Source organism: Oreochromis aureus, linkage group 4 (assembly GCF_013358895.1).
Source record: "Oreochromis aureus strain Israel breed Guangdong linkage group 4, ZZ_aureus, whole genome shotgun sequence".
Classification (NCBI taxonomy): Eukaryota; Metazoa; Chordata; class Actinopteri; order Cichliformes; family Cichlidae; genus Oreochromis; species Oreochromis aureus.
In genome coordinates this window covers 23,444,169-23,457,550 of record NC_052945.1, presented here as the reverse complement: position 1 = coordinate 23,457,550, position 13,382 = coordinate 23,444,169, and the positions used below count along the sequence as shown (strand labels likewise).

Below are 13,382 nucleotides of genomic sequence, written 5' to 3'. Positions count from 1 at the left end.
GTAAATTTTTTTGTTCTGACGTTAACGCCAGAAGAAGTATGGAACGCTGCATTTACTGAGTCAGCAGAAAAAAAACGATCTTTGGGACAGAGTTCAGTTGAGTTCAGTAACTGCAGCCTACTGTAGAGAACACTGGACTGGAAAAGTTTCGTTGAGTCAGACTTCTAAAACTTTTTTCTTTTTCCTGAGTTAACAGCATCCTAAACGTGTTTCATAATGGGGATCATTAGATTATTTAATCTAAGATTAATTAGACTATCCAGCCAACCATTCTCTTCCTCTCATCCTTATCAGGGTCACGTGGGTGCTGGAGCCCAGCCACCATGGGGCGGGAGGTGGGGTACACCCTGGACAGGTTGCCAATATGACGCAAAGCCAGTCAGACTAATTTAACTCAAAAAAGTGGCATCACGTTGAAGCAGAAATGTGCAGACCCCACTGATAAACAGCAAAAGCCACACTCCCATGGTGATATACGACATTATGTATTTATTTAACCATCAATATCTTTGGAAATTTTTATTGTTTTGTATTTAATGCGGACAGCTGATCACCTTATGTGGTCAGTATGCTTTCGTCTGAACTGGCTTGACAGAAATGTCTATTCCTGTTACGAGATGGTGATTCTTGGCCAAAGTCATAAGTATTTCCACATGTTATCTTTTTTCTTTATAACATGCTTTTACTTAGGTTTTTGTTTTAAAAAAAACAAACATTTTTGAGCTTGTGGTAATGCAAAAACAATAATAATGTGATAATAATGTTGACAAGAGGCCTTCTTCATGTGAAGGACAGTTTACGAAAACTGAATTCTGTAACAGCTTTTTATGTTGGTGGTGTATTTGTGGGACCTTATTTTTGCAAAGCTTGGTCCAGTACGTCTTAAGTATTCAACCCCAACTTTTCTTTCCAGTGGATGCGTGCTCGTTGGACCTCGGATCCTTGCTACGCCTTTTACGGTGTTGACGGCTCTGACTGCTCCTTCCTCATCTACCTGAGTGAGGTGGAGTGGTTCTGCCCCCCACTGGCCTGGAGGAATCAGACCACTACACCTACCTTAAAGCCTCCCCCCAAGAGACAGGTGATATAATATTTTCACATCATTTCTTCCAATTGCTTCTGACCTTCTGGTATTTGAACAATAACTTGGAACAGAGAGCAAAGTGACAGTGATTTAGGGGCTAAACATTCGCCCACTATGGCCGAGCAATGTACAAGAGCTGAGAGCTTTTTTGCAGAATAAAGGAGAATTCCTGTTGCTGAACTAAGGAATCTTGCTGTGTTGTTTTCACGTCTGTGCATTGATGAAGAAGAACTCAAGAGGGTGGGGGAGTGCAGTGCTTTTAAAGTCGAAATTCTCACCGGCAGGTCAAAAAAGGGGCTGATGCTCCCCTGAGGAAGCGCATGGTAATCTGCACTCACATGAAACGCCACCTGTGGTGTCGATCTCAAAGTTATCGTAAGCCTGAAATTGGCAAATAAAAAATAATGGTGTGAAATCGTGAGTAGTGTGCGCTGCGATGTTCGAGGATTCAGTGGCCATATTTGTTGAGAAGTTCCCCGCGGAGGAGAATAAGCAGCTGTAAATTATCGCTGAGAGGGTGCTAGGTGTCGCTCCCAGTTTTCACTGCTGTTTGCTTTCCTGCCTCATTTGATTTTTATTTTCGGCATCAACACGCGATGCGCTGAGCTTACAATCACTCTGCTAGGTCTACCCATCCGTTCGCCCCCGTCCTCTCCCCCGTGTCTCTCCCCAGAGTAATGCACTGCCAGCATGATGGGCCCTGACGTGAAGTCTTTCTGCAGCTCTGCCTTCTGCTGTAATTGCCAGCCGGTACTCACTGGGAATACTCCCAAAGCGTCCCTTCAGTGCTCTGCATCTTGTTTTGCTGTACACAAGTTGCTCTTGAGAGCAATAATCCACCTGTATTGAGAGAAGACAGTGCAGCTCTATGTATTTTCTTCCTTTTATAGTATATGTGTGTTAGGGAGAGACAGTTTGGGTTTGTGGTTATCAGCTTATTCTCATGCAGTCTCTCCTTCGATTAATAATCCCATACTGGTTAAACCTTATTTTGCAGTGATTAGAGTGGGTAAAAGAGGAAAGTCTGGGAATCTCTCAGCTGTCCTATCCAAGGAGTCTACCTCAGGGTGACAGTGGATAACAAGACACTGCACACTATTTGTCCCCTATAGATTTTAAACTGCATTCAATGAAAACAGCTTTATTTGTTAAGAAAAAACAGCCATTATAATGTTTAATTTTTTTCTAATATCTCTCACCCATTCATCTCAATACCAGCATATTCCCTATTTTCTGGTGTAAAATTCAGTAAGGAATTATTACAACAAAAGAATGAAATTAATTATTGGCTGATGAAAAGCCACATCTAATTTTCCTTACATTTCTGATACCTTTCCTCTCCTGTCATCCAGGCTGTTTTTCAGTCTGACATCGGGGCTCTGCTGGAGCAGGTGGGCACCGGGAAGGAATCTTTGAGCTTCATGAAGAGACGCATACGCAGGCTGGCAGCGCAGTGGGCCTCCGCTGCTCGGCGGCTGGATGACAAGCTTCGCAACCGCTGGAGAGAGCAAAAAAGGGTGAATATGAGAGATTTTCACACACACAAATGCTTCTGCGCACACTGGAGGAAAAGTGTGCGCAGAAGGAGAAGTAGTCCGTGATACGGTTTCCTCTTTTCAAAGTGTTTTGACAGCAACATACAGCAGATGAGTGCTCTGAATAAAAGCGTTTATCTACAGTTTTTTCCCTTGTTATTTATTTTTTTCCTGTCTTCTAAGTCTGGAAACATATTCCTCAATTTCTAATTTGATGTAAATCCATCTGGTTAGGCACTGAGGGGAAAAAACTCTCAGCACAGCATGTTTCTACTTTAACAAACTTGCCCACACACCAAACTAAGTTACCATCAACCGTGACATTCAGATGAACTTTCATGTTCTTCTTAATCTTTGCCTGCTTGTTGTGAATTACATTATGCTGAGGTACAGACATGAACAGATGCTGACAGAGTAACTCCTGAGAGGCTTTCATGCACTTTCACCTCTGACAGCTGCATTTCCACCAAGTGTCAAGAGATGTCCAGTGAAAAAGCACTGGCATCAGTGCGTGGCGTATTTTGGTGAGAATTTAGATGATACATTTGGGAATAAAAAGTGTAATTATGGCATAAAATAACAATGTGTCATGCAGAGCACCCACAAGATACAGCCATGGCAGATTTCCCCACCTCTAGACTTTTATCTGAATTGCTGAGGTGTCAGCCGTTTCACATCTTGATGACGCATTGATTAGCAGTGTTGAACCTTCTGTTGCTGCCTCTGGGGTGCCAGCAGTCTGCTTTGCCTTAGGCTACTCATATGTTTTTGGTTCAGAACACAGGAGTAAAAAAAACACACCAAAACAAAAAAAAAAAAACACTGTTTTTAACCACTACAACCAATGGTTGAAAATTCACTTTAGACTAATGCAAAAACATACTTTTTGAAATATGAACTATTTGTTCTGTTCTTAATTGTTTTCATTTAATGATTTATTTATTTATTTGTTTTTTTTTTTTTTTGGGGGTCAATTCTGATGCTAATATGAGCACAATAATAGTAAAGTAATGCCAATTCAATATCATACCATAAACTGTATATCAAAGATGGACTGCATACAGGATAAATCAAGTCATAAACCTACTTTTTCTCCAAACGCCACGAAATGGCAATAGCTTTGGTTACAAAAAGTCTTGCATCCTATAGTAGTCTATGGGAAAACATATTTCTGTCTTCACACTTTTTGACTGAGTTAAAGAACTAATTTCAGTTCTTTTTTCAGAAATCTTAAGGCCTTTACACACTGGCTGCATAAAATCTGTGAAAATCCATGCAAATATTTTGTGAGTTAAAAATATTTTTACGGACTTACACATGAAATTCTCCCTGCTGTCGCCTGCTTGTGAAAATCAGATGAACCAAGATTCCCAGTTTCTTCATTTTCTTGTTTAGAAACATCAGGACCAGTTCATCATTGCTTGATGTCGACTTCACTTTTTTTTGTCCACAGGACATATTTTGAGGACGTATTTTCCACAAAAATGAGTTTGGATCTGAAAAATCTAAACCTTTTTGCAAAGGGCCAGTGGTTAATGGCTTTTAGTGATACTATGTTTCAAAATAGAGGACTATCTGTGGTATAGCAAATAACTGTAGCCTCATCTTGAGGCTTCAAAACAGGACTTTAGAAACCTGCGGGTGACATCACAGTAGCTATGTCCATCTTATCCAGCTGCTGCTTTTGCAAAGTCTCAGTTTTGGCCCATTTTGGTTTTTTGGAGCCAGGTGCCACCGCGTTTACATAAAAGTGTAGTGCTAAATTATCTGCTATTATGTAAAGCTTGGTTAGAAAGGTACTTGCATAGATTGTAGGGGTACATTACACAGGTCCATTCTAACTAGTGCTAAGTGCTATTCTAATGAAATAACTTCTCTCACCAAAAATAGACCATGGCCTTCTTGCACAGTCTCTAAGGAAACATGGTTGAAACCGTGACATCATCTCCCTGGTCAAAACTGGCCAGTGAATCGTAAACAGACCGATACTGACATTGTTTCCACATGGAACAGAGGTCCAGTCACATCTTATTATTGTAATGAAGGACTTAAATGTCTGAACTAATTTGGTTTGTACATAAATATAGTCATATGTGATTATAGCCATACAATTACACATCCTCTCCACGTACCATATGGCAAGTTACGTGCCGTGCATGTTCGTGTGGAGCATTTTATTAAGAAGCTACAGTGTCATTATATGTGCCTTGCTTCTCATTATGCTGCTACTGTAGTCCAGATCTGTTTCACAAGCTATTTTTACTGAGATGGATGTAGGCCGTTCTCCCAAAACTTTTCTGTAGTTAAAATGAAACGTGACGACTGAAAGAAATTCAGAATTGCTGAATTCTGTCTTTTGCAAATGAACTCACATTATCCTGGCATTATATTATGTGTGTGTGTGTATTTGCGTTGCTATCATCAGCCAGTTTTCAACTGAATAAATCAAATTTCTCTCTGTTAATAGGATTGCGCTCTTCCCAAATGCCAGCTTCTTTTTCCCCCACTGGGAAAAGAGAGCTTTGTTTACTGTAATGGTCTGTGTGACAGTAATAGTTACTGTCCATTAACCAGACCCTGCAAGCTTGGCTTCCTTTGCTGAAACACTGAGAGCTGTTGAGCAAACAGAAATACACTGATTTGTGTGAAATAGAGATCTTTATAGAGTGTACCGGGCCAGCCTGTCCAGTTTTCTGATGCCTTTACTGTTTCGCTGTACTCTGGCTTTTAGTGTTTGAGTGAAAAACTTGTCCTCACCTCCTACTTTATCGTTCAGTAGGTATGACTCGGCATTCATGTGATACTTTAGTAAGTCATGAGTAACTGCTGGTTAGTCTTTTGTGTTCGTTTATAGTCTAACTAGAAGCAAAAAACTGAATTATTTTTTATCTTGATTTAAATGTAGGGAAATGTATGCATTGCAATTGCATGTTCTTTTAGGTTGTGGGAACTGAAATCTGTTCTGAGTCATTCTTTGGCAAGAAGTTAGAAATCGTGTCTGATATTTTTGGTTTGTTGATATTGTTGAATTAATCTGTTCAAATACAGTTAATCTGCCTCTGAGTGGACTGGACACAGAATCATCTTCAGATAAAACATTAACATCAGCATCCTGTCAGAACAGATGGTCACACTGGACCAGAGACTAACCCGCTATACAACAACAAGTAACATTAGCTTTGAGTCTGAAGTCTTTCTTATCTAACTTGACTTGACACATGAATTCATGTCTTGATTTGCACCCATGCTTGATGAGAAAGTGGTGTCTTTGTTGTTTCAAAGACTGTTCACCTGCTCATTTGTATTTTTGCATATCAACCACTCACCTTTTGTTTGATTGTTTAACCCAATTCTACTTTATCCTAAGCCAAAGTCCTTGCAAAAGCTAGTGATGCCACTTGACAGTAAACTAGTAGTGCCTCTGGGCATGGTGAATAACTGTCAACATGGATAAAATAAGATAATAATAAAACAAACTTGACAGTCAAACAATACAATAAGAGTCTGGATCCTTTATTTATTGAAAGAGATTTACCCCAACTAAAGTCATTTGGATGATCTCTGTCAGCTGACGGAGGAATCTAAATCGCCTGCTGAGTCAGGCTGGATTCAGACAGTAACAGTAACGCCAAATTCCCTCAGAGATTAATACAGATGTATTCCAACAGTTAACACTTTAAAGTTTCTTTCCAGTAACGTGTCCGGGATCAGTTTTCAGTCGCCAGTAGTTCAGTCTTTCCACACTTTTTCTTACCACTGCTCAAAAAGTCCTGACAGCAGATAGGGTCACACTGTGATCTAAGACGTGTGAGTGTGTCAATGTCTCACTGACGCACTCCCCATGATGATCCACCTCACATTCCCCATGATGATTACTGGAATAGCTCCAGCACTAAAACACATTGTTTCCTCCTAGCACCGCAGACCTGAGATATGGGGCCAGCACTCTCTAGGCAATAGAATGGTCAGCACAATCAGCTGATGAAGATTTGCCATTACCAATAGTGTAATGCAAAGAAAAACATCTATTAGACTTGTAAAATTTGAATGTGTAGGTTTTCAGTCATCCGGGTCATGGTAGGAACTTGGAAAGAAAGCAACTAGACTTCTTCAAGTCATTTAGATGTTTCACCTCTCGCCTGAGAATGTATGTATGTATGTATGTAAACTTGATTTAGATATCCGGGTTGTATAAATAATTCCCCAAGACTATCAAGACATTTTTAGCAAGCTTATATCATTATCTAAAGGGAGGATGTCATGATGGTGGATTGCCCCCTCACGGGAAGTTTGGTCTGGTTTCAAACCTGCTGGCCAGCTGGAGATTTGCTGTGTGGACTTTGCATGTTGTGTTTGTGTCTGTGCAAGTTCCCTCTGGGTATTCCAGCTTCCTCCCACAGTCCAGTTCAGTTAATTGGCGATTCAAGATTTGCCATGAGTGTGATTGGCTGTGTTTCTGTCTTAGCCTTCTGATAGACTAGTGATATGTCCAGCGTGTACCCCCGTGTCTCTCCCACAGTCAGCTAGGATAGGCTCCAGCCCTCCTGCAACCCTGACTTGGATAAATCAGGAAAAACGAACAGATTCATAGCCTTTTCTAAATAAACTTTAACTTCACAGTTTTACCAGTTTAATCTAATAAAAAACCTTCTCCAGAGAAAAGTTTTAAATCGAAATTTTACATTTACCACCATCATCACTGTTATGGAAAACTCAACAAATTTCAATTCAGAAGTAAAAATGCTTTGCTGTTTGTTCTGGATGCTCGGTAAGAGATCAGCAGCCCGATCACAGTGTTTGCGCCCACACACTGTTTTTGATCACCCCTGAATGTGATGCTTCTGTCTAGACCAAACCATTCCTCTCTTTAAAAGCATTATCATAACCTCAGCGAAACCCTATCTATTAAAAAAAAAGAAGATTTATAATATTTTTTCAAAGGATCCATTCTTCTTTCGGTTATTATTGAACATATGCTGATAATCACTATGTCCTGTTTATGTACTTGGTTATTTTATTCTTTCAGTGTTTGTGCAAATTATAAAATTAACCCTCCCTACACCACCCACCCCTGCCCTCACACCAAACTGAGATCTTTTGTTTGTTTTGTTTTTTATTCCCTACCATAATTCGCACTGTTGTTGCGGCAGTGATTTCAGATCTGATATGTGTGGCTCATGTGTGGGTACAGCTCTGCATGCTAAACAGTTTCGAGGCTCAAGCTGTTTTGTGTTAGCAGTGTAGGAGACAAATGAATCTGCGAACTGAACTAAGCAATCCTTGCAACGTGTAAATTTACTTAGCTGGCATATGTGTGATCTACTGTGAATCTTTTTTTTAAAAGGTTTTTCAAAACACGTGTGATGGAGAAATAAAAAAAAGAAAAGTATATACTGCCATCTGTTGAAAATATTTAATACCCTGGGAAAGCTATGCTTCCTGGTAAACAGTTTTAAAAGTCGTGCATCGTTGTGCATATGAATTATCCTCGCACAGGTCAGTTTTTATCTCGGCTTCATGCAGAGTTGAATGAATTGGTTGCCTAGTGTGAAAACGCAGCAAGTCTGCTTTTTCGTTCTTTTTTCCCTCATTCATTACATATTCAGTATTTAAAATGTAACCTCACTGATCCATGCCTAATATCTGGATACATTTATATGTGAAATTTCGAAACACCTTGGAAAATTGCCCTCTCAATTGCTTTCAGTTATTCCCCATGCAGTGCAGATTGTCTGAATAGGAAAAGTTGAAATTGATGGGGACCAAAAAAATAAATAAATCCCCAGTTCCCTACTGTAACAGAACTGAAACACTGCACGCACTGCATTAAAAAAACATTGTGCTGTGGTGCACTCAACTCCATTCCTCTCTTGCCTTGACTCTTCTCCTCTACCTTCTGCATTCAGATTCTCGTCCACGTGGGTTTTCTGACAGAGGAGTCTGGGGATGTATTCAGTCCCAAGGTGCTGAAGGGAGGTCCTTTGGGTGAGATGGTGCAATGGGCCGACATTCTCACAGCCCTTCACGTGCTGGGACACAACCTCAAGATCTCGTTTTCTCTCAAGGAGCTGCATGGGTAAGTTAATATAAACCTTGCATACAACACACAGATATAATTTTATGTGAGGGTATCTGTGCGGGAGTTGTATGCTCTTTCATAACAGCAACAAAACAAAACAACACAAAAAGTGAATGAAAATGCTTTGTTGTTCGTTCTAGATGCTCTGTGAGCCATCGGCAGCCCGATCCCAGTGCTGTTGCCCACACACTGTTTTCGATCACCTTTGGCCACACACAGATAAGCTATCTCCTCCTGCTGCAGAGTGCTGTTTCAGCCTGAGGGCTTGACAGCATCTCTACAGCTTGTGCACCTCCTTCCTGCCGCAGCTCACTGACTCCTGAGTGATAACGGGCTCGTCACTCGCCGCACAGACAGAAGGGCCTATGACAGAAGACATGCAGACGTGTACACACAGCGTGTCTCGCAGTCAGGCTGGTGAACTGGTTTTATCTAAAAGCAACACTATTGATTGCCACGGCGATGAGGTGTAGTATGGAGAGTTCAGAAAGCAGACATGTCCAGTCCTGCCTGCTTGAACATTTACTCAGTGGCGTGGTGTTTTGGAGCTGCCCGGGCTTCACAGTGGCTGCTCAGGAAAATGACTGTGTACAAGTCTGGATTTGCTATTGCTGCTGCTTCTTCTTTTTTTTTGGTGTGTGTTAACAGTGCAGTGGCTTGATGCCAGAGCAGACAGGCTGATGATGATATGCACTGGGTATCAAGCCATTGTTGTATGGAAGAGGCAACGGCACTGATGAGTTAGTGCAGCCCTTTCATCGTAAATTTCAGGCTGTGAAGAAAAGCCACTTTGAAAAGACTAGGGAGATCAGTGAGGTGGGAAAGCCGCTGTGGGAATGCTTCTGCTTTCCGTGCCATTATTTACCCCACTAATTGGTGTCATGGCGGCTTGAATCACCGCAGTCTCTTCTCCACTGGGAGCAGCATCAGAAATGTTTTCAAAATTGCATGAGTCCTGCAAGAGACTCACAAAGAGACATTAGCTAGGGTTAGGGACGATTCTTTCAAACAGCTGAATATAGCTCGTACTTTGCGTGTCCAGTGTGTGCTTACAGTTTCTTTCTTCTTTTTTTAACTTTTACCATTTCAGTAATCAGCAAATGAAATGGTCAGTCATTGAGAAAAGATAATGGAGAACTGAAATTAGCGCTTCTTGGACGCAACTCCCCCAAATATAGCAATTTTTAGATCTCCCTCTCCATTTCCACAGCCTTTAAAAATTGGCCAGTTAATGACAGACGCCGAACATCCATCAATCCCTTTCTGTGGCGATTAATGAACAGAAAAGGAGAACATTTCTCTCCATCCCGTACTTTTACTCTCCCACACGCTATTAAATTGACAGATCGTTATGTGGGTTGCGCTCCCACAGATTCCCTCAGGCATGGATCTATTTACATTTCCTACTCTCCTCTTTTCCACCCAAAGAGCTTAATATCACTGGATGGCCTGCTGTGGTGCTTATGTGGACAGGCCTGTTGCATATGTTCAGCACTCTCTCTGATAGGCATATTAGCCATTCAGTTACAGTGGGAAGCCTGCTTTTGGTTCGTATCACACAACTGATTAGCAACATCCGTGCTCTCTGGTGGCTTCATTGTGTGGCGACGTTGGCTGGCATCTTCCATTTACTGGCCTGCTCAGACAAATCAATTATCCTCACATGGTACATTTTTAGGCAGACGCTTGTTTACTTTCCCTGCAGATGCTCCATTGAGGTTTTTTTCTTTTGTGCTGAAAGATGCACTGATCACTCCTTCTTGAGAGTAGATGCTGAATTAATAAATATATATAGACTGTAATTATTCCATCTTTTTTATCTGTTGTTTTTTTTATTCTTGACTACCTGGAAATTATAACTTTGAAAACCTGCTTCTGTAATGATAAGTATTCTGTCTGTTAATGTTTATCCAAGAAGATGGGAGAACAACAGATGGCACAGGCGTTCATAATTATCATCTAGACTTTATCAGGTGGCAGGGGTGCGTGTCATCCTAATGATATTTTTACCTGGGTCTCTTGGCAGCACAAGAAAGCCTTTTCCAGTGTGGCATCATCAGCACTTCCCGTTAGTGTGACTGAAACATCTCAAATATCAGATGGTTTGTGCACATATCCTTTCACAGCTTTGACGATCACAATTTTCATGTGTAGTTTTGAGTCAACGTTAGCAGGTTGCTCGTAGTGCTAATTGGTAAATTTTCAAAACACTTTTTGTCACTATTAGAATGTTAGCATGCTAATGTTAGCATTTAGCTAACATTAGCTACCTTAACATTAGCTAACATTAGCCTTTATCCAATTTAGAAGCATCTATTAACCTAGCATTCTAGTCTTTCACAGGAAGTTGGAGTAGCCACAGAGTACAAAAAACACACACATGCACATCTATACAAAGACATAAGAGAAAGTGGCAGCATAAGGAGTCAGTTTTAAGATAAGATCTAAAGCACTTTGGGTAAACTTAAATGTGCTACAGGCTACAAATAAAAGGTGTGACTGTCAATACACCAAGGTCCAGTTATTTTTGCAAGCCTTATCAGTTGGTCGCATTAAAAATGTTCTAACTGCACCCAAAGCACATTGAGGTAAACACAGTCCACATGATATAAAATACTTTGAAATGAAATGCAGAATTACATGCTGGAAGTGGTGAAATATAAAAATGTGGAGATTAATTCAAGACACGAGCCTTGATGCAGGAGGTTGTCTCATGAAAAGACGAGCAAAAGGCGTATCCATTTAAAGCGAGACAACTATTACTAAAAGAACAAGAGAAGAAATGCAGTCTCTGTCACTCTTCCTCCCCGGATTTGCTCTAATTGAGGTGGAGGCTGAAGTGGCCTTGACATGATTTCTGTCTGTAACATCGGTGCTTGTCGCGCAGAGAGGGGAGGGCCCTACAGTAGCTTGCAGAGGCGCAAAGACAGCTGTCTCTTCTGCTTGGGGATCTCCCCTCATCTCCTCCCAGAGCGACACAGGTAATTAGCCTGCAACAGAGCATGGTGTCTAGGCACCTGAGGAGCTAGGAAACACAGGAGGGAAAGAAAAAAAAAAACAGGGGAGACAACTACACACTGTCAGGTATAGAAATTTCTGTCAGCAGAGTGGAGAGGTAATGTAAGCAGACACTTCTATGAAACAGTGTTGTCATCCAGAGATAATCTGAAGAAAACCAATATTTCAGTGTGCTTTTTGAAAGAGACTCTCTGTCCTCCACCCACAGGATATACACCTCAGCTACAGCTACTGCCACACATCTCCTGTGACGATTCCTGACACACACTCTGTCCATCTCTTTCTGAAACAGTGTTGTTTGTTTGTTTTCTCAGGCTCTCCTGCTTTTTTTTCATGCCAAGCATAGCCATTTCTAGATCAATTATGTCTAATCTGGATCTGTAGTGCACTTGACAGAGCCCATTAACACAACCGCCAGGTAATTTCACCCTGTTCCTGGCTGCAAACATGAAGACGTGCCTGAATTGTGTGATTGCTAACCCTTTGAAATTATTTAACAAATGTCAAATTCAGGGTCAAATGTGTCTGTAATCCAGCAGCCTACCCCGAAAACTCGAATTAATGGCAGACGTGCGCGGGCATTCAGAAGTGTAAAATAAGAAAGTTGAAATCAAAGCGTTTTCGTCTCCGAAGCTCCGGCAAAGCCCCCCTCCTCCTGTTACACTGCAAGTCTCAGGTTGTGCCTCTCCATAAGTGCTGATGCACTCTCACCCAGCAGCTTTCTGATTGATGTTTCTATGGTTTAGGATCAAAGGCAATACAGCAGCATTGTTAAAAATAGCCCGAGTAGACATCAGTGAGATAGCATCATAATGATTTGTCTTCGGTACAGGAAGGGAAATTAAAATAGCTCTTTTTTTCCCCCCAATGTGTGGCAACCATACTGAGATATTTCTTCATTTAGATTATGACAGAACCTTCAGTTTTTTAAGGTTCCTGTTTTGGTTTTGGGGGGCTTTTCATGCATTTGTGCTTACAACAGCTATGGCTGGAGGGTTTTTGTCCCAAACTCGCTGGGGCTCAAAGGAATTTGGCCTAAAGTCATTTCACACGGCACATTTTTGGTCATAACTTATAAATGTATATGATATTTGAACTTACATCTTATGCAGCGATTGTCAAACATAAGGCCCGTGGTCCAGAATCGGCCTGCCAAAGACTCCAATCTGGCCCAGTGGAAATTGTGAAGGATGGCATCGATTTGTGACTTCTACATGTGTTTTCATAAGTTTTACAGCTTGTCCTCCTGATAAAGTCCCTCATGGCCATTCATACTGCACTAAAGTAACTAAGTGATAGATAAACATTGAAATGTTTTTTTCACTGTACACTCTTTTCTCTTTTTTTTAATAGTTTGTCCACAATAAAAAAGAACATTTTCTATGAATTAACAAAAACCTCCAGCTACCAGAGCTTTTTCTGTTATTTTATTAATCTATTTCAGGCATATTTCCTCAATGTAGTAAAGCAGGATTTCTCTATTAGGTAGAAAAACTCGGACGTACTGTTGAAATTGCACCTCAGTGTAAAATGAATTTGACAACCCTGGTCTAATGGGATAAAATCAGTAACTGATGGCAACTGATGCGGACAAGGTTAAATCGGTGCAACCTGCAGAGAAACAACGCCTTACAAACCCGAGCTGGTAATTCTCGTTACATATTTT

At 40.9% G+C, this 13,382-nt stretch overlaps 1 protein-coding gene across 1 annotated transcript in view; it reads left to right on the top strand.

The window, feature by feature from the left end:
- LOC116314550 (alpha-1,6-mannosylglycoprotein 6-beta-N-acetylglucosaminyltransferase B-like) overlaps positions 1–13,382 on the top strand; it is a 68,750-nt gene that overhangs the window by 25,453 nt on the left and 29,915 nt on the right. Inside the window, exons 6-8 of the mRNA XM_031732604.2 lie at positions 914–1,081; positions 2,437–2,601; positions 8,526–8,695. Of these exons, the coding sequence (XP_031588464.1) occupies positions 914–1,081; positions 2,437–2,601; positions 8,526–8,695 (503 nt within the window). The remainder of the gene's footprint in view (positions 1–913; positions 1,082–2,436; positions 2,602–8,525; positions 8,696–13,382) is intronic.